The sequence below is a fragment of the Cyprinodon tularosa genome, unplaced genomic scaffold (genome assembly GCF_016077235.1).
Source record: "Cyprinodon tularosa strain WSP-4 unplaced genomic scaffold, ASM1607723v1 ctg50, whole genome shotgun sequence".
Taxonomy (NCBI): domain Eukaryota; kingdom Metazoa; phylum Chordata; class Actinopteri; order Cyprinodontiformes; family Cyprinodontidae; genus Cyprinodon; species Cyprinodon tularosa.
Window position 1 is genome coordinate 1,403,781 of NW_024039230.1, and position 21,994 is coordinate 1,425,774.

At 40.0% G+C, this 21,994-nt stretch overlaps 1 protein-coding gene across 1 annotated transcript in view; it reads right to left on the minus strand.

Annotated features, from left to right (window-relative positions):
• Nucleotides 1-21,994, minus strand: part of fto (FTO alpha-ketoglutarate dependent dioxygenase) — a 182,233-nt gene that overhangs the window by 133,029 nt on the left and 27,210 nt on the right. The window contains exons 2-6 of the mRNA XM_038302975.1: nucleotides 16,639-16,716; nucleotides 15,555-16,557; nucleotides 9,371-9,496; nucleotides 4,003-4,082; nucleotides 3,472-3,615 (exon numbers count right to left, since the gene is read on the minus strand). Of these exons, the coding sequence (XP_038158903.1) occupies nucleotides 3,472-3,615; nucleotides 4,003-4,082; nucleotides 9,371-9,496; nucleotides 15,555-16,557; nucleotides 16,639-16,716 (1,431 nt within the window). The remainder of the gene's footprint in view (nucleotides 1-3,471; nucleotides 3,616-4,002; nucleotides 4,083-9,370; nucleotides 9,497-15,554; nucleotides 16,558-16,638; nucleotides 16,717-21,994) is intronic.

Genomic DNA, 21,994 nt, shown 5'->3' on the forward strand with positions numbered 1-21,994 from the left:
TATATGTTGATTGTTAGCCTGACATGTTGGTCGTGTTGCTGTTAGCATAAACAAAACGTGTTGCACAATGCTTGCACACTGTTGCACTTTTATCCACAACTTTCTTTCCGCCGTCATCGTAGGTCACTCTAAATGCAAAGTGGTCCCATACAGCAGACCTATAAAGTGCTGCTGGCGCGTCTTCCAACTCCTGTTCTTTCCCACTCGCCATACCCACACAATTCTCCACAACAACTGATTTTTTTCTGCTACACCCGGCTACGCTGCTTTGCTTCTTCTTCTTCTTGTTTACTACTGGTGGTTGGCATTGGTCACAGTACCGCCACCTTCTGCTCTGGAGTGTAAACGCTTCGCCTATGAGAAAAAGGAACAGCGCATGAACCGAACGCAACACCTGCGAATCGAACCGAGACGGTCGAACCGAACGGTTCGGACGGTTTTCATAAATTGTCCCATCCCTATCCTCGATGATAAGACGGACCCAAACCTGAAAAAAGTCTTGGAAAAATCAGAGATAATGGAAGAGAAGCACTAAAAAAATACTTGCTTGAGGTCAAGTTAAAGGTTTCTACAAACAGTGACGAGTTGGGGAGTCACATTAACTCATCATCTGCTAGTTTTGCTCTTTTGTTAAAGACCAACTTCAACCAAGGAATCAACCCTGGTGTGTTTTACTAGAACAAGAGAAAGTTTCTATTCAAACCAGCAGAGCTTTCTAAACCTCACCAATAACATGTCTCCTCCCTCCCCACTGAACTGCTCTTCATCCAAAAGAAGCTCTGTCCAACTACACTGCAAAAATAACTGTATTATACAGTTATTGTTGCACGTTGAAAAGTTTTCTCTAAAATGTTATAGCTTTAGACAAAAGTGATTTTAGGTTCTCATTATTGTTAGATTTTCCAATAAATGTTTCAATTAGTATATCACGAATAAAGCTAAATATCTGATTTTCTCTTTTGATACAATTTACTACATAATGTAACTTTTTGATGATATTCACATTCAGTGCATTGCATCTATAAACTTCAGAAACAAATCCTAAAAATATAAGTTTAAAAAAACTGATAAGGATAAAAGGACGTAGAGACTACAGAAAAAAACCCACAATATACAAATTAACAGTAATGTAAAAGCATACAATGATTTTTATCACTGTAACGTGAAAGAAACAGAAGAAAGAGTTTCAGAACCAAGTAAAGAATGGAATGCCCTGAGGAGGCCTGATGACCCTAAAACGGGAAGCTAGAAGGTTAAACATATTTTATTCTGTTTACTTTCTGTTAGATATGAAGCTTATTTGCTTCCTTCAATATTTACTATTGGGAGTGTAGCGTCATATGAGGGGAGGGGGGGTGTCCCTCAGGGCACTCTGTCATACACCCACCTGGGAAGAAACATAGTGGCTTTAAATGAGACAAGACATTTGTGTCTGGGATTAGCATTTCAAAGCCAAACATGCACACTGGGGCCATGTGGTGGTATTATGTTTGACTTATTTGACTGACTAGGACAGCAGGTAAGATTAAAAAGAGACAGAGAGAAAAGGACTAAACAGGTGGGAACTTTTCTTGATTTCAGCTTCTGTCCCACTTCAATATCTGCTTCAATTAGGCACCTTGCTTCAGCCCCAAACGAAGACAGACAGATGGCAGATGCTACCATCAGACCCCACCTATATCCTGTGACAACAGCCCCCCCCCCTTCAAGTACACAGCATCAATAGACTGTCAGCTGGTGTGCGGTTTTGTACCGTCGGAGCAAAGACCCAAAAGGCGCCGCATAGGTCAGGTTTCCCGCGTGTCTCAGACTTGTTCACTCTTGGTCGTCCATGTCAAACAAGACCTACGCTATGTGCACCCACCAAGCACCAAAGTGGGCCGCCATCATAAATAACTCTACCAACAATACATCATTTAGCTGGGTGTTCTGCTCTCGTGGGCAACTCCAAACAAATGGCCACATCGATCATTGCGAGAGCCGGGAAAGGTAGGCCCAAGCCCCTGAGAACACCGCCTTCTTACTTAAGCACTAAAACGCACACGCACACACACCCTGCACAGCGATGCTTGGATAAAAAGCTCCTTGTTTTTTTTCTAAATAAACATCCCCTACCCAACTGGTAAAAGGCAACTTCTGGTAATCCTGTGGTGCTATGTGCCGATCTTCCAGCTGTTCCCAGCTCAAAGGGTGCACCAGATACCCAGATGCAGAAAGCCCCGTTGTTTGGCAGCGCTGAATACTTAATATTGTCTTCAACCTTTAAACAACCTTATGTCAGACTCATCTGTCATGGCATCCTGCTGAGGGTCCTGGATGCTTGCGTCTGCTCGGATCTGCAATTCAGGCATTCGGGTGTAAAAAGGGTGAGAGGTGAGAAGTTATATTAACTGTTGGCCTGCAGCAAGATACGGCAAGAGGCAGGAGGCCTTCTCTTTTTTGACCTCACTTTATCCCTCAGAACCCCAAGCCAGCATCCCTCATTGTTTATATAGAAAGAGGTTAGAAACCGGACAGGGGCATGGCTCTATCTTTAGGAAACATATGGAAAGCCTATTGGCTTGCAATCCATCACAAGCCGGGACAAATGAGAGCAACCTGGATTTTAGATTTTAGACATTTCACTTAGTATAGCAGCTAGGTATGGTAAGCAGAGCGGCAGCTGGCGAGCTCCCTTTCTGCCATTTAGAGAGCCTTAACCTGCGTTGAAACGATTCCCAGTATTAGTTAATACTCTAAAGATGCTGGGAAAAAGAAAAAAAAAACAAAGATCCGTAAATGAAAAAAACTGCATTGAAGCTACTTTATTTTACGCCTTTAAAATTGGTGGAATTTTCTTTCTTTCTTCTTTCATAAATTCAGTTTATGACTTAAATAGTAAATAAAATATGTGTAGTATGAATTGAAAATACAGGGATTAAAAATCGAATTAAACAATGAAATTGATGCATTGTGTAGGTTCTTGTCTGAACGTCAAAAACACATAAATCACAGGTGTTTATATCCATATGACACAAGAAGCACTCATATATGTTTGTTCTAATACATTTGCATCTTTAATTAGACGCTTATCCCTGCTATTTGCAGACAATGAATTTCAGTGAATTCAACAACACCAATTTCTGCTCATCGGATTAAATCATCATCATCTTATTTGCAGATGGATCTTAGTTGTTTTGAACCTGCTTGCAGTACCAGATGGGTGGGGATTAAAGAATTGGGGGCACTCTGATAGATTCAGAGAGGTAAATATAAACTTCTGTAGACCATTTCTTCTCTGCAAATGATTATTGTGCTAATTCTGATAATTGGAATATTCATATTTGGGAGAATTTAATATAACTCAAATAGCCTTCTAAAACTTTATCCGAAATAGCTACCAATCTAACTGTGTGCACGGAGGAAAATCAAAAACAAATGTTTGTATTCACGTGCCCTTGAAGTTTAAAAACACAGCCAGCATGCCCCCACCTCATTGTGAATCTCCTCACAGTGCTGTAACGCTGTCAGCTGCAGGGTCACCAGGCTGTGGGAGCCCGTCTCGGGGTCAGAATGCAGGTTGGACAGGGCCTCCTGGCACCGGGACTGGATGTAGGTCAGGGTCCCCTTAGAACACTGATAGGAACGAGACCAGTGTCACAAACAACAGCATGACACGAATAAAGAAAGTAAAAGGTTATTAAACTAATGTGGCTTTAATCAGCTAATGATGATCATAGAAAATTAACAAATGGATTGGATTAAGCTTTTTTTTTTGCATTATGACTTAAAAAAAAGTATATTTTATTTAGAATATCTAAAAATTGAACACAAAAAATCTCACAAATATTAAAGATGAAAAGGAAACAAGAAATTTAGGAAATGTATAATATGAACCCTGAACATTTCAAATAATTTATGATAAAATAAACTATTAAATATGAGATAGTGAATCTTCAATAATCAGAAAAGTTCCTCGATCAAAAGCTCAAGCGGATGCTACATGTTCTCAGATGAAATTACCTCGGCCACTCTGTGAGTCGAGCTGAAGCGTGGCGTTTCTCCAGCAAGGACACAGTGCTGGTGGGTGCTGTTCAGGTCATCTGGGAAGCACAACACAAAGAAAACCCATCAGCACCATGACCAAACAAACAACATCGCTGCACGCCACCAAACGAGGAGACAGGATGCTAGACCTAGGAGCTCAAAAAGCAGAAGAGAGCAGATTTATGTGGAATTGATTGTTAATTTGAATAAAAGGAAGATATTACAAGAGAAAAACAGATGAAAAGCATGGAGTTATTTCCACTAAATCAACTCAGACACACTCCCATCGGTCCGGCGTCGACTCATAGAGGGAAGAGCACTGTAATTTAGTTTTAATTACCAAACAGAACCAGATCGCACTCAATCTGTCAAGATGGAAGCACCATACCAGTAAACATTTGTCCAATATCACATAAGCTTTACAGTAAGGTCTAAGCGCTGTTTCCTGCGTATCCCGCCATGTGTTTCTTTGTGTGGATAGATGTTTCTTAGCTCTGCCATTATTTGCCTCTTTCCAATAATTAATTTAGCCACGACAGAGCTGTCATTCACAGCACATGTGCATATTTACACCCGCCTTGAGCAAGAGAACACCAGCTAATGCCTGTGATTTGAAAGTCAAACAGCCAAATGCTTTAGGAGGAAGATATTATTGTTTGGTGGAAGGATGGGGGGGGGGGGGGGGGGGGGGGAGAGAAGAAGAAGACGGTGACAAACAAACCAACTTGCCGGTGTTTTCTTCACCCTGATGAGATTGTGAAGGATTAGGTCTCTGGGCAGAATTACTCTGCGTCTTTAAAACTGTTTATATCCAATAACAAATTATCTCCATCAATCTGCTCTTTTCTTGGCGCCTCTAATGCAGCCAGTGGGATCAGGAGGGAGTCGAGGCAAACTCGATAACTGTAATAAATATTTATCTTTCTTTCAACCCCTGTGCCTGCTGCCACTTGTCCTCCTTTTCCAGGAAGCAGGCTTTTAAATATATTGGGTCAACTCTTTTCTGCAGTTCCCCCCCTGTGCATTGGGAGCTGGAAATCAGATTATTGAACAGACCCGGTGTCAAGACTTGCATTGTTCTTTTTTAACCACTGAAATTCCATTTGGGTGGAAATGATGGTGATTCAATTTGCCTCCAGCAGCTTAGACATTAGCAGTTCAAAAGGGCCAGCCGCCGACAAATGGTGCTGAAATTATATAATGGTGTATGCGGTTATACACCATTGTAGTTTCCATTTAATACAGCAAAACTACTGATCAAGGGCTGGATGTCACAAAAAAGACAAGTGGAATATATTTTAACACCTGCTTTGCTTGCCTGCCTTGAATGCGAGTATTTTGGATGAGGGAGGGGTACTGCGCCAACCGGGGATACTGTAGGGCGCTGGTGCATCTCTGTGCAACGTGAGTTCTGCAGATTTATAGCTGAGTGAATACGTTGCACATCATGCCAAGTGTTTCATTCAGGTACACCGAGCTGCTATCGTTGTGGAGCAGTTGGCCTCTCAGGGTCGTAATCACCAAGCGGAGCATAACTCCCCACTGATCCGCGACAGTCAAGTCCCATTAGAGGGGGTCTGCACAGCAGCTCATCTCTCTATTATCATGGCTGGGAGGAAACTGACGGTTTCATTGTAAGAGTTTCAAGGCCTTTCATGCTGTATTTTGGCAGACGGTGGTGCTGGGTGATGAAAGCAGTCAGTCATCAGAATCATCTTCTTCCTTCTTACCTGTTGGTGATTAATCCAAGTTCCACTGTTGTAGGTTACCTACATCATTTGGTTTTATGTTGTATGAATTTGTCCAAATATTTCATAGTAATGCAGGATTTGTATTGTATTGTATTTCTGCACTTATTAAGAAATTCCAATCTATGAATGAAAAAGTCAGTTTTGCTTTGACTCGTATTCCTTCCATTACCAAACTTAATGTTAGAGTGGATTCTTTACAATCTGTATTTCACTTTTTTTATAGATCAAAATATTTTTAATATGCAACCATTAATCCAGGGTAAATTCAGGAATTTAATGATCAAAAACACTTAAAAATCTCCATTAAGACACTTTAAATTACATCTAAGGTCCCAAGCTTTAAATGTCAGTGTATTCACCTTTCTATGTAAATAATGCATGTAGCTCACTCTGCATTTGTCACTCAGTACTGGAAAAAAATAATATAATCAATCAATGTGATTCTCTTTCATTACTTTGCACAATGCATCAGTACCACTGGCAGTGAAGGTAAAGCTCAGCATGATGTTACAGTTACCATGCATGAAAGTTGGTTCACCTTTCTCAAGGTTGAAAGTTTTCCTCCTCTATCATAGCTCTTGTCACTGATGCCTCAGAGACATCTGCCTCTTAGTGCACCAAGGGGCCCTCAAGGACAACATGGGGTGCCCTCAGCATCCTTTGAAAACAGAACAATTCACCAGTGGACTAAATCTGAAATGTTATTTTTTACTGAAGCTCTTATTTTGAAGCATTTATGAAGCATTTTATCATATCAATAAATTAGAACATTTGAGGATTTATATGGATTTTATAATAAGAATATCTAAAAGCAAATTAAAAATGAAAAGAAACAATAGAAATATGGTTATTATCTATAAAGTTCAGGTGAACGCCGACTCCTCTAGTTCATATGTCAGTATTGGTAGCCCGTCCTATGATTCAGTACCCATAAAGTAGCCCTCAGCCTTAAAACAGTTGGTGACCCCTGCTGTAGATGATGGTAGATCTAGCTAAGAGATCTACTGTAGTATAGAGACGTAATGAATGGTGAAGAATGAGCGGAGCCATAATATGGCTAATGGAATGAAGGTGGTAAAGAGGAAGAGGAGGGTTACAGTTCAGCAGGAAAGTTAGGAGTGTTCTTGAATCTGGAACTTTAAAAGCAGAGCTCTGAGAAATGATTGGCTGATACAAAAGCGTGGAGTGAGGATTCTTAATGAGGACACGGATGACAGGTAGGAGCCTTCCAGCTTGAATTTATGCCTAAACGTCATTGAGTCAATGCTGGGAACTGTACATATATATATATATATATATATATATATATATATATATTAGTGCTGTCAAAATTATCGCGTTATTATCGCGTTAACGCAAGGCCATTTTAACTGCGATAATTTTTTTAACGTGAGATTAACGCTATGTGGTTTTATGGTACAATTTTCCAAGTACATCCCGCTGCAGCCTGCGGAAAGGCGGGGCTATTTTCCCCCAGTGTATGCATTTCTCATACGCTTCGAGAGCGGAGCTCCTCAAGGAAAAAAGACGCTCATACACTGGGTGACGCTAGTGCCTTTTCTTTAAGCCCCACCACCAACAAACAAATTGAGTGTCTGGTAACTAGTAGCAACCTGAAATACGCTGAGAAAACAGATTACTGAGGTGAAATGGAATCTGCTACGGCACTCTTGCTGTCTGTGTACGCCACAGGTCGGTATCGTGTGTGTGTGTGTGTGTGGTTGGGTGTGTCTGTGTGTGGGTGGGTGGGTGTGTGTGTGTTCTCATTTTTGTTAAGAGGCTGAAAAGTAACTTTCTAGATCATAGACTACCTCCATCTAGTGATGTCGGTCTATTGATTTTGATGTATTGATTGAAAATTGTTCATTATTATCTTGGTTAATTAACATGTAATGTTAACTGTACTACATTTTATAGCAGTAGGGTAAAATGCTCGTCTTTGTTCAAAAGACTGTATTAACTGTAAAGACTGTCTTTTACATCAGCCTGTTTTCAGGGCCTTTTTTTTGGCTACATATTTGTTATTTTTTGCTACATGCCTCCCCATCTTCTTGCCATATGTTTCTATGGCATAAATCAGTGTCTGTGACCTGTTTTCATTTTAAAAAAAGAACATTGGCACAAACCTAGCCTGTATGTATTTTTTGTATGTCATCGAGAGTATTTAAATGATTTTCAATCAGAAAAAAAATTTGCGATTAAAATGCCATTAATCGCGAGTTAACTCAGGCATTGATGCGATTAATCGCGATTAAAAAAATTTAATCGATTGACAGCACTAATATATATATATATATATATATATATGTTTTTGTTTTTTTTGTACAGTTACTTACAGTATAAATTTCACCCTTGAATTTTTTCATGATATCCTACTTGTATAAGTGCCTATTATGTACATTTTGACACAATAGGAAACAAAGAAAAATTTAACTATAGATACAAAATTCTGCAAACAATTCTAATTTTCTTGAATCCACTAAAATAAAATAAAAATGTATTGATGTAACAAGGAACAAATAATAATAAATCTTTTAAGAGTCCTAAATGGACAATAAATAAGTTCTCATGATGGCTATACGTGTACCTAGAGCCACCTAAGGAATTCTAAGCACAATTTTTCAATCAGAAAACCATCTTGCTCATAGAAACCTAGATATCATCAAATAGACAGCGATATTAAGACCGTCAGAAAAAATTAGGATGCTATCATCCACCACAGAGCTACAAATGTTAGCTCTTTTTAAATCTCGCATTGCAAGATTTAAACATAAATTTGAAAATATCAGCTAAAAAAAATCATCGATCACATTTTCAATGACAAAAATATTTGTTGTTGTTTGTTTCTAAGACAAAAAGTGTTTTGAGTTTCAGTAATAATAGCTTCTTTATTGGTAATAAAATCAAACAGATACATTATGAATAAATATTAATCAGTGATATATAATTAAAAAAAACCTCTTCCTCAAATCAGGGTGCCTGCATGAAATAATAAATCCTCCCATCCATTTAGGCAGGACTCCTCACTTGATGTACATCTGAACACAGGCCTCCGCTGTGATGTGGATAAATGTCCTTGCAAGCCTGGACAGGCCCGGGGGACAAAAAAAAAAAAGAGGGTGGAGGTGTCTGCCGAAGCCAGAAGCATTAAGGCATGATTTACACCCCTGTGGCCTGCTGTCTGTTCTCCCCAATGGGTCAGAGGACTTCAAAAAATAACATTTGGTTTTCCTAACCTCTCTAATGCACACAATTTCATGGAACCTTAAAGCTCAGTGTTCAGGGCCAAGACACCTCTCTTTCACTCACCCTGTCTCTTTTACAACAACACACACACACACACACACACCTACACACTGTCTCCAGCGCAGAAAAAGTGAGAGTGAAGTTCATCCCACTGCTCTAGGTCATCTGGGATGAGGGAGAAGGATCCACTAAAACCCAGAGTAATGACAGTCCTGCCTTCTCCATAACAACACGGCACCACTGTGCAACAACAACATGTGCAACAACCAAGCTTGCACATGTTATCAGCTTGCACATGATAACATGTTTGTTACTCTGCGAGTTTGTTTATGGCAAAGGAGCAGTACCTCTCATGTAGTAGCAGTCTCCAGACTCGAGGGGCAGCATCAGGCCAGGTGTGTGGATGTCCCAGGCCACTTTCAGGCCGATCCTCCAACACGACTTCTCACCGCTGCCACCTTCGCTGCACTCACCTGTAAGTCACACACAACCCACTTTACTGTAGCATTTAAAGCTAGCGTCATGCTAAACTGTTCCCAACTCTATCTGTTAGAGTTTGCAACACATTTTTGTTTTCATATTTTGGCTTTCGAATTTTTTATTTTGTTCTGTATTCAGTTGCAGATTTTCCTGCCCCAGCATGATGCTGCCACTACTGTGTTTCACTCTGGGGATGGGAGTTTTTATATAAAAAATCGTGTTTGTTTTCGTCCACGAATATAGTTTCGCGCCCTGCGATGGACTGGCGACCTGTCCAGGGTGTACCCCACCTCTTGCCCATGGACTGCTGGAGATAAGCACCAGCACGCCTCGCGACCCAACTCGGGGCAAGCGTGTCAGAATGGATGGATGGATGGATATAGTTTCGCATTTAAAAAAACAAGGTTAACATTTGTCTAATCTGACAAGAACAACTTCTCCCAAATATGTTGAATTTTTAGCTGGTTGTGGCAAATCTAGAACAGGATTTCTGCTGGTTTTATTTCAATAGATATTCTGTCAGTGTTTCTGAAAAGGAAGGATTTGTAGAGGGCACAAGTAGCAGTTGTGGATGGCAAATTCTCAAACCTTAGAGTTTCAAGAGTTGCAAGATGCCTCCAGGCTGCCTTTCTGATTAATTCTCTCCTTTACTAGGCTGTCAGGTTGGTTGGACGCTTACTGGTTTGGTAGCTTTGCCCAATTCATCCTAACAAGTCTCTAAAACTTTATCTCTGACCAGTCTGGTGTCTTCCTTGGCCTTTATGATGCGTTTCTTATACAATTTAACAAATCTCTACGGCCTTTTCTGAAGAGCAACTTCTATTCTAACTATAAAGATTTTATTTAGGGACGTAGGGTAAAACGAGGACTGAACAGAAATACCCACAAACCCATTCGGATTATTTCTTTTTAACGATTTTTTACCTTCCACTTCAAAATTTGCTTCAGTGCTGGTTGATCACATTATACTCTAAAATATATATCCTGTTATTGTGCATAATAAAAGAAAAACCAGTAAGTTTTGTCTCAGCAGAATCGCGAGCATTTCTCTTGGAAGGACACAGCGGAAAAATGGTACAACTCCATAAACACGCACCACCGCTCTCATAAAATAACACAAAAATTATATTGAGAATTAATATGATAAAAGTCTGGACTGCAACAATTAAATCAATACCAGCCAAAAAATGGATGTAAGATGTAAGGCCTTGTCTCCAGAAAGTAAGAATCACTTAACAACTGAGCAAAGATGATACGTGTTTCTGTGGTTATAACTGGCTGTTAGCACAGGATCTTTATGCTATCATTATGCTGTGCAAGAGGAAATAGTTGGATAAAAGCCTCTGATGTTGTTTAGTGAGTGTGCGAGCGCATGTATCCTGTGATACTCCTGTTGATGAACCCATTCACTGATACCACCTCGCCCGTTCTTCCCTTTCTCCCTCAGTTCTTACACAGCATCCGAGGAAAACAAGATTTCTCCTGGCCAGCCGACACCCTTCAGCAAAATCAATACTAAAGTCTTTCTAGGCCTCTCTGCCCCGTGGCTGCCTTTTCCTTTGCTCAGCACGGATAAATAGTAACTTAATTTCCAGCCATTGTGCTCTGAGAGCCGGCTAATGACAGCACTCCCAGAAGGCTTAGAGAATAGAGCAAGTCCATCCTCTGTGCCGGAAAACACTCAGTCGCTGCAGATTCCTTTGGATCGGAGGAGTCAGGAAAAAAAAGAAAAAACTACAACTTCTGGTCAAAGGATATAACAAGGTGAGGCAGCTGAGCTGGAGAAGAAAATTTCACACCCTGATCTAAAGCTATAACAGAAGGAGAGCGTGTTTGTAATAGTTACAGCAAAGTGCATTGTGTTCTTTAAAAAAGAGGCCTTTAAAGGCACATATAGGCTGGTCTGGGAAATCTCAGAGCTGACAACTGGAACACACTTCTGTTTCATTCTCATCAAAGTATCCACACTAAAGCTTGGAGCAGTGGGGGGTCATCCGCAGCTGTAAGGTGTCATGTTTGAAGCCTGTGTTCAGAGGGTCAGAGTTGAAATAGTCCTGAGTAGATTAAGAAAACAGCCCTTTGGAACATGTTTTACTCCATATGAAAGGGTAATGCAGACAGCCCAGCTGGGGAATGATCGGGAAATCAGAGCAATCTGAATCGCACGTGGCGTGACGCTGGCGCCGCAGAAACTCGACATGCAGATTGTGGCGACATGCAGGACAAGTGCATGAAGAAAGTGCGATTAGTTTGAAATTGCATCAATATCCCTTAAACATCCTCAGATTTGCTACATTACAACTAAAATTGTTCATTTTACAGGATTCTTCAGGGACAGACAGAGGGTAGGCCACAAGTGTGAAGCGAAATACAGACGATATGTGCTATTGACCTTTTTACACATTGCATTCTATCTTGCTATCCCTGAATAAAATGCAATCACTTATATTCCAAAAGTAAATAGAGTCTAAAGCCCAACAAACACAAATCCAACACTTAAAGTCAAATGTACCAGCTAATGTATCGAAATATTTTACCTGTATAGATTTAGACGAAAATTATCACATTTAAAGGAATAGTACACCCAAAACATGATTAGCCTTCATTTTCTACTCACTCCCATGCCGAACAACACTCTGGAGTACTTTTTTGATATCTCAAATGCATCTGGAGATCTGGGAGGCTTCTTGCTGTCTGCTGACATTCAAATAATGGAGGTCTATTGTGCCCGAGACAGAAAGGTCCATAAAAGTCCACAAAAACGTGTCAATATTCCTCCATACTGCTCGTCCAATGTATTCCAAGTGTCTTGAGTGGGTAGCATCCAGAATTTACTCGAAACGAAGTCATTTAGAATGTTTTTAGAGCATAAACAGTAGTGTATAGTATTTCCTAAAAGCGCGTTCACGAGTCTACGGAAACCGCGGCAGACCAAACCAGATGAAAGTGCGCATTCAGCTCGGCAAAGAACTCATGCTCTTCCTCAAAACTGAAGTCCTCAGACATTTTTCTTTCGTTGTTTCTTTCTTTGCACAGGTAAACAGCACATTTCTTCTTCTACGCTTGCATTATCGGCAGAGCAGACGCTGAATGCACACTTTCATCTGGTTTGGTCTGCCGACTTCCTTAGCGTCCTGAACGCGCTGGCGCGCGCTTTCAGGAAATCCTATACACTACTGTTTAGGCTCTCAAAAAATTATAAATGACTTCGTTTCGAGTAAATTCTGGATGCTACCCACTCAGGACACTTGGAATACATTGGACGAGCAGTATGGAGGAATATTGACACGTTTTTTGTGGACTTTTATGGACCTTTCTGCCTCGGGCACCATAGACCTCCATTATTTGAATGTCAGCAGACAGCAAGAAGCCTCCCAGATCTCCAGATGCATTTGAGATATCAAAAAAGTACTCCAGAGTGTTGTTCAGCATGGGGGTGAGTAGAAAATGAAGGCTAATCATGTTTTGGGTGTACTATTCCTTTAACAATATATTCAAGCATATCTAATGTGTTTTCTAACAAAATCAAGACAAAATATACCTTAAAAAAGTAAAATTCTAAATTATAAGCATTCTGATGAGCTGATTAGGGCTGATGTAACCAGAATTCTTACCAAGTCAATTATTCTTTTTTCTATAACACAATAGTAGCCAATGTGATACATGGTGTTGGCAGCATCCTCTTGCAGGATTTCTTCAATAACCACTTAGTCAGAGTTGATAGGAAGGAGGATGAGGGTAAAATATAAGGAAGTCTGCATTTCCCCTGAGAGTATAGCCAGAGCTACAGTTAAGGCTTATCCATGTGTAGGAAGGTGTTGAAAGTTTAACAGAGAATCTGTGACCTTGAAAACACTTCACAAATGATCTAATGTGACTGAGCATTTTCAGTCTAGGCAGAGAAGCCTTGTGAAAAAGTTGCTTTAAAGAGTACTGAAAGCATGACATTCTTCTGGTGTTTTAAACAAACATCTTCCTTCGACTTGCCACAATTAACATAAAACACCTATTTCAGCTAAATCCTATCCTATAGTTTGTTTTGCATCTGTTCTAGTAAGCAAAGTTTTCTCCATCTCTTTATCAGGTCAATCAGCAAACACTATTAGCTTTCGAGAGTGTATGCGATGGGTAATTAGGAGACATCGTATTATCCAGAGCTACAGTCTAAGAACACTTATCAAAGCGGGGCTCATTATTCCGTATCAGATAATTGCACATCGATCATTTCTGGGGGAAATGATTTAGATGAGATGTAGCGCTTGTGATAAGGTCTGTTTGTTATACTGCACCATTGAGCCCATGTTAAGGGCCCAGATTCAAATGTCTGTGATCTCCTAACGCACAGGCTGCGATAAGACTGTCAGCGGCGAACTGGTGATGACATTTGATAATGCCCTGACACTATCGCGTAGATGGATCTGATGGTTCCCTCACCAGAGGCCGTGTCTGCAGCTGCTGCTGCAGGGCCTTAATACACAAGGTTACCTGCCTCTGATCCACCGCACAGCAACAGAGATAAGTGACCTCGGTTATTATCGAAGAAAAAGACAAAAATTACTCTTTATCTGCAGTATCAAAGTAGATTTTTTGCATTTTAATGTAGAATTAATTAGTGAAAAGTGTAAAAGGTGTTTAATTTCACTGAGTAGACAGATGCTTCTGATTATGGAAACGTTTTTTAAAAATGTATTTAATAGATTATTCTTTTTGAAGAGCCAGGTTAGTACCAACAAAACCATAGGTATGACTGCTGACCTGACAGACAGAGTCCATCAGACAGTCAATTATAACCTCTATTTGCAGGGTAAGCCACAAAAAGGCCAATGCTAAAGGAGCAGCTGTTTGTAGAGTGCTGTATCTAAGCACATTAATGGAAAGTTAAACAGAAGGAAAAACCATTGTAAAAAAGTTTCACAACCAACAGGACATGACTTAAATGAGATTTCCTTCTGTTAAGCATGAAGGCAGCCAAACACTTCTGTGGAAAAAAATCTAAATCTAGATAAGTAATTTTTTCTAAGAACAAGTGCATTTGTTCTTGAATTGAGGAGGTAAAAGAAACATTTTGCCAATCGAACTAGATGATTTACATTTAAAATATGAAAACACAACTACATTGTCTTATTTCAAGTGCATATTATCTGATTATCTTATTTGAAGAGTAAAAATACTCATTCCATTGGCAGATGATTTCATTTACCTACTCAAATTAATAGTAAATACACTTAATTTAAGACATTTTTGCTCATTTCTAGATTGTTTTTGCAGTGCAACATTTCCAATCATTGTACACAGTTACAGCTAAAACTGTAGGACAAAACCCCAGGATTTTAAAGTTCAGAGCTCACAATGTTTTTTCTTAAACTGTACGGCCCGATGCTCTGATGCGATCTACCTGCTAATACTGTACGTCTAAAAACCACATGGACTCTTCAATCTGGAAGAAGATTTTACACATGCATAGTGTGCAAGGTTCTGGTAAATTGGCCAGCTTCAACAGCAGGATTTGCTCACGAACATCCGACGAGGTCCGACGGAATTTCAAACATGTTTGATTTTCTCCCGACACTTAAGATTTGCGATCGGGAGGTGGTCGTGAGAGGCTCATCGCCCCTCGCTACCCCCTGTATACTACATGACGCAGGACCTATGATGAGGCTGAAACTCAACCCGATCCAACAAATTCTCTCATGACTGGAAAAGGGAAAAAATGCTCTATTTAAAATGCCCGCCTTTAGCCAAATCCTTGATGGAAACCTGGTTTGCTTTAGTGGAGGCCTTTAGGTCATCTGTATTATTGGGTGGGGGTGTCTCTTCTTCGTAACCTGAACCCCATAGGGAATCTATGGGGTTGCAGTCTAGCCAGTTTTGTTTTAATTCAATAAACTTTATTATTCCAAGAGGGAAATACAATAAATTTGTCATTTATTCTGATATTTGTCACAAAAATATTAAACATTTTCAGGATATTCAATGTTTTTAGATGTACTTTTTTAAGTAAATCACAGATTTTTTACATTTATTTTCTTTCTCTTTTTTCTTTAACCTTACCTTTATCATCCTGGCAACTATAGTTGTATACCGCTACTGGCGAATGAGTGATCAGGTTCTCGTCATGGTGCCACCCGACGGCCATTTTCCCCATGCCGTAGTAGGGTTCCTCTTTGAGATGGCTCATCTGTGCTGGGTCCATGTAGTTCAGTAGGGTGACGTTGAACTTGACTGGGCCGGTGCACTCCTGTGGGGAACTGGGCTGGGAGCAGCTCATTCCTTTGTCCTGAATGTGATCATCTGACAAACTGTGCTTTAGTTGAGCCACAGTCTTCTCCTGGGCCTGTAGTCCAACAGGTTCAGCCTTTGTCCCGCTGAAGGCCTTGGTTGTCCAGCCGGTACATTTTCCTTCACTGTGACCTGAAACTCCTGGAATACTAGCTTCACTGGGTTTGACTTGGGAGGACTCGCCCTCCTCAGGCTCCCAGCCCTCGTCTTTTTTTGACCCAGAGCCTCCTTCTTCACTGTGCTTAGACTCAATGTCCCACTCCTCGCTGTGTTTTGACTCGGTGTCCCCCTCCTCACTTTGTCTGGACTCTGAGTCCCCTCCTTCACTATTCTTGGAGTCTTCACTGTGTTTAGACTCTGTCTCACCCTCTTCCACTTGGTTTGTTTCTCCCTCCACCTTCATACATTGTGCTAGCCGGTCTCCCTCCTTCATTTGAGACACATCAGAACAAAGGAATGTATTAAGCTCCCACAATGCTTTGCAAGCGTCCCTCAAATCGGGATCACAACAGTTTTGCCTTTTGACCTCGGTGTCCTCACTGTGCCAAGGAATGGCAAAGAGCCGCGTGTCCAGATAGCGGTAGGTGTGGCCTGGCTCCCCGACCAGCGCCCGCGACACAGCGGTGAAAACATCACGATCGCGAATGCGAACCAGATCCTTCAGGAGGCAGCCTTTCCTTCTGAGGGTGAGCAGAGCTGCCTGAACCCGGCTGTGGAGCTCAGCAGGAAGTGAACATGACTTCCTCAAGGCTAAGCCGGAGTAACTGGAATCCCACTAAAAGAAGACAATATCTATTTGTGTTAATCAATAGGGTTTAAAGCATGATGGTGCCGTCAAAATAAGGGACCAACTCACCAACTGCTGAAAACCTCGAGCAGACGGTCCCAGAAAGGGGATCTTCCGGCCTCCCAACTCCTGTTGTAGCCTACGCCTCTGTAAAAAACACAGATTATTTAAAGGAATGAAGATGTACCCTCCCCCCACCCCCACATGTTGTCTATCTGTTCACACCTTTGTCTTTTGTCAAAGCATTTCTCAGAAGAGTAAAAATCACTTGAACACAGTGGTTCCAAAACTTTTCTTGTTGGGCCACCTTTAAATTTAAAAGAATGTTTTAGTGCCGTCCTCTAACCAAACATATTCCAACAAAATAAACTAAAATCCCCTTTAAATTACAAAATAGTTATTAATCAATACAAATAAATAACATAATAACATAATTCAAGATCTTCCAACTGAGGTTCATTTGAAATGATTTCCAAAGTTGGTCATTGATTCAGTTTATTTCTACAATGTCCTACACTTTGGGAATCACTGGTTTTATATAACCAAAGTGAAACTTAATGAAAAAAATATGTGAAAAAGATGGCATTTATTTGGCAAAAAGATGTAGTTCTTTTACAACTACTGAGTTCCAACTGCATTTGCTTTGTCAGATGATACTAAGATTCAGCTTTTTCACAACAGAAAAAGTCCAATCTCCATTTGGGTCTGCTACAGAACAAAGGACGAATACTGAGAAATGCATAAAATGCCCAAAGTTAAGTATAGTGATGGATTGGTAATATGAGCCTGACAAACTGGTAAGAGTGCATAACTTGATAAACTACGGAGAGATGTGTTTTTTGGGGGTCTTTATGATTTAAATCAACCTTGTTCTATAGAAAACCTCAGAATCTAGTAGAACTCACGTCTCTGGGTGATAGATTGTATAAACTAGAATGTACAAAAAACCCCACTAACACTGAGAAATTATATTCTACTGGCAAAACATTTTATGAAGTTCTAAAAAATATTCCACTTAATTATTTTTTTATTTTTGTTACTGAGAAAATTGTAATAGTCAGAGATGTTCTTACCGTGAGATAATGCTTATAAAAAACATTGTTTGGACGCATATCTCTAGCAGTATGCCTAACTAAAGATGGTGCTTTCTTTGGCTGTATACACACACGCCCTACTGAGCAACTAAAATAAAACCCCAAACTGTTGGAGTAAAACATGTTCATGGGGCAACGTTTCATCAGACAGCAACCGACACAAAATACTGCCGACTCAAGTCATAATTCTCTGCCTTTCTTCTTCTCTCACAGGAGGAGGATATGTGTGCACAGCAGCGCTGTATCTATGTTCATATGTAGACAATCATTCTCCACAGGTGCACACTCACACTCTGCATGGTGTTCCTGCAGCAGGGAGGTGAAATGTCGCCGCCGCACCACTGACTTTTTACATCTTTAAAGATGAATGGCATGCTCTTCAACGACCAAACATTTGTAACAGTTTAGGGGGGGGGGGGGGGGGGAGCCATGTGTATATTTTAGTGACGTTAACAGCATGCGTCCAACATTTTGCCTTCCCTGATAATGCCAAAGACCTTATGTGGCACGCTGCAGGGAATATGGGAGACAGCTGCCAAAATATTTCTCCGACTTTTAAGAGTGAAATAAATGTCTTCCTGGTAAACGTTACAGTGCACTCATAAAAGGTTGTGTGTCCCGACTCATGGAAGGGAAGGATCTGAACCAGGGCAAGTGGGGAAGGGTTGAGGGTCGAAGACAGACGGGGGGCAAAAAATGAAAAGACGGCGATAACGGAGGCAAAAGCATCTGGTTCAAGGCGGTTTGACGAAATTACCTTCAGGTTTGAATTTTCACCTGAGGCTAAGCAACACAACTTCTTGTTGGAAGTTTTCTTAAAGGATGCATGAGAGCGTACAGGCCTTCCAACTTATTCTGGAACAAACAAAAACAGACCTGGAGACGGTTGGAGACTAAAAAAAAATAAAATAACAACATGCACTATTCATGACCGGGCTGCATTCAAAGGTTTTTTGGAAGAAATTGACAACCTGACATGCATTCATTGGAGTCAAAGTCTAACCCATGACAGAAGCTGATGATATCAAGGCGAGACTCTGCTCTTACCGTGTGTGTTTGTATTTGCAGCCATGTTTGGTCAAACCCATATTTTTCCATTCACATACTTTTAAATGCATTTATAAGAAATAGACTTCAAGTTTTATTTTGTGGAGAAAAAAAAGAGGCTCCTGCAGACACACACACACATTTATGAGTTCTCTGAATAATGCACTGCTAGGTTGTGAGCATGATGCCTCAGCTTGAAACGCACACAACCAAAGCTGTCACAAACATGTCAAATACATCGGCCTACTGCGAAATTCCACCGAAAAAAGCCAAAGACAGGAAGTTACCGGAGCCCTTTGAGGCAGATGGACTCTCACAGTATTAGAGAGCTGCTGTGTCTGTCTTCCTGTCTACATGTCTGGTACTGATTCTTAAAAGAAAAAAAAAAATGAAGCCACAGGGTGTAAAAAAAAAAAAAGGTCTGCGCTTCAACTCGGACCCAAGAAACAAGATTACCAATTTCTATAATACTGTAACGCGGGTGCTTCATGGGAGCAGTGCAGACCGCCTGTGCTATGTGATATATCTGATGCTTTTTTCTTTTTAATCTCTCCCTTCCTTGATGGGATTATTCCCTCAGCCGGACTGTTTATCACAGAAAAACATATTAGGTAGAATAGAACTCAATTGGTTTGCTTTGATCTTGGCCTATAAAAGATATCAGACTGTGTACCATATATTTAATAATTTCATTTATTTCACATCTGTGACACTCCGGTGGACACTTTCTTCAAAGGGATCCTCACAAAGTAGATTAATGTCCGGCGCTTAGCATCAATAGCTCAAAATAGCCAGATAACTCCACAGCTGCAGGGATAAAAACACCTTCAGTCTGACTTTTGTCTGCCTGAGTGGAGCCACTGGAAAAAGAAGAACTCTGTTTGGTACAAACACTTACAGGGGGCATCCAATTCCTGGTGGACTTAAGATTTGGATAAGGCAACACAAAGTGCAGGTGAATCAATTTCATGTCACCTTTTTGTCTTAATAAGCATAAAAAAATACTTGTCTGAGGTATTTTCAACAAACGCCACAGACACAATGTTCAGCTTAAACACACCTTAATAGATACAGTTGGCCGCTGGTATAAACAATTAAATAATCCTCTCTGCTAAGAGGACAAAGTAGTTTCTGGACTCCAATTACTACTTTTTAGCCATAATAAACTTCATTGTTGTAAAAAAATCAAATACATTAACTCCATGTCCGTTTTGATGTCTTACTTCCATGTGAATTATTTGCACCTGGTAAGTTTTGTCGATGAAGACTCATGTTTTTTCTCAGTAATGAATTTGTTTTCTTTCTTGGTAACTTTATCTTCCCTCTTGATGGGAAAGAGTATGGATGCTCCTTCATTTCAACAGCAGGTAGAACAATCTATGCTCGTCTTCGCTTACTCCTCCACAACCGACGACACGTCTTAACAAACACGGAACATGCCCAAGGCTCAGAAGTTTGTCCTCTTTTAGCTACTGTATTCGAAGACAACATGGCGTCCTCTATTGGGCGAACCGCCTATGTGTTTCTAAACAATTTACTCTAAGCTATGGGACCAAATTAATCTTTAAGTGGATTGGTATTAGTGTTTGGCAGAATATGTAGATTTTTATAAAAGCATTACTTAATTTTACACTGCAAAAAAAGTAAAGTTTTCTTATAATTAGTGTTTTTTTGTTATTTTCTTTTAACTGAGGAGGAAAGTGAGACACTTTGCCAATGGAACAGGACAATTTACATTTAAAATAAGAAAAAACAATTACATTGTCTTATTCCAAGTGCATATTACCAAATTATTGTATTTAAAGAGTAAAACTACTCATGCCATTGGTGAAATATATATTTGTTTACCTACTTAAATTAAGGGTAAATACGCTTATTTTAAGAAATTATTATTAATAGTTGTTTTCCAGTGTAGCTTATAGAAAACAAATTAGTTACAAACTTTCCCTTTATATAAGGGGGGTTAAACGGCAGTCAACATTTGAGGGTTGGGAAGTAAATAGAAATAACTGTGTAACTGGAAGTTTTATCACTAACCCATGCAGATTTTCTGAGTACCATCATTGGTGAGACCCAAATTCCTAAATGTTGACACTCTGACCTCCAACCAAAAGAGGGCAGCACCCTGACCAAAGCACATGCTTTAAAACAGAAACCTTTGATCCTAAACAAGTCTCCCACAGTACGTCAATGTGCAATGTAGCACTACCTTTTAAACAGCAAGGTACTATGTGTTTGACACCGTTTTCTGCAATGATCCCTCGGTGCGAAAGTGATGGCGAATCATAAAGTTTGACAAGTCGGCTGTAAAATGTTCTATTCAAAACGACAGGCTGCCTGTGAGAATCAAAGCAGCTTCCGTCTTGGTCCATTTGGCAACAGATTGAAGAATGTAGGATCTTCATGTGAAGCAACAGAGCGCACACAAGATAAGGGTGTGTCCGTTCCGTAGGATTCTTTGCATTTGTATGTGTAATAGGCACAATAAAAAGGCTTGTAGTGAACTTTAAGATAACAAAAAACTAGAGAACATGTACAAAAAAATAAATAAGAAAGCAGCTGGATCAAATTCTCTTTATGGAAGTCACTTCTTTTTCCACATTGGGTTCTTTTAACACAAAAGCCTAAATGTAGTTTAAAGAGTCTTATGAAATATCCAGAATTCATTTTGACATGGAAGGAAAACAAAGCATTTTTTTATTATTATTAATTTCTGTAAAATGCCTTTTTTTCTACTGTTTTTGATGCATGTGGTGTCATCATGTGTTGATTTCATGTGTTAGTTTCATAACCAGGAAGAGGTAAGAAGTCAGGTTGGGAATATGGAGGGAGGCTGAAATGAATAAAATCGTTAACAGGTCTGTAAATGAAATGTCTATAGAGAATTTCCATCCAATCTGACAGAATAAGTTGAAAAAATATGAAGGAATGTCAAACTGGATGCAGAAATGTGGTACGGACACAATGTAAGAGATTTATAGCTTTAACTGCAGTTGCGATATATTAAGTATTTTTCTCAACAACAAAAAAAATCAACTCGAAAACATTGTTGAATGACAAAATAAGAAAAAATATGAAGAGGTAGGAAAACTTTGAGAAACACTTCAAATTTCTAAAAAGGACTAATTTAATGAGTGCCTTCGAAGCAAAACAACATTAAGGTCTAACAGCGTAAAGATGGGGACCCAGTGTGTCGGCCAACAGGGCAGACTGGTAAATGGATAACTGGAATGAGTGGGAGCTGACCTCACAGTGGGGGCTTTGGTAATGTGTAACCCCTTTGG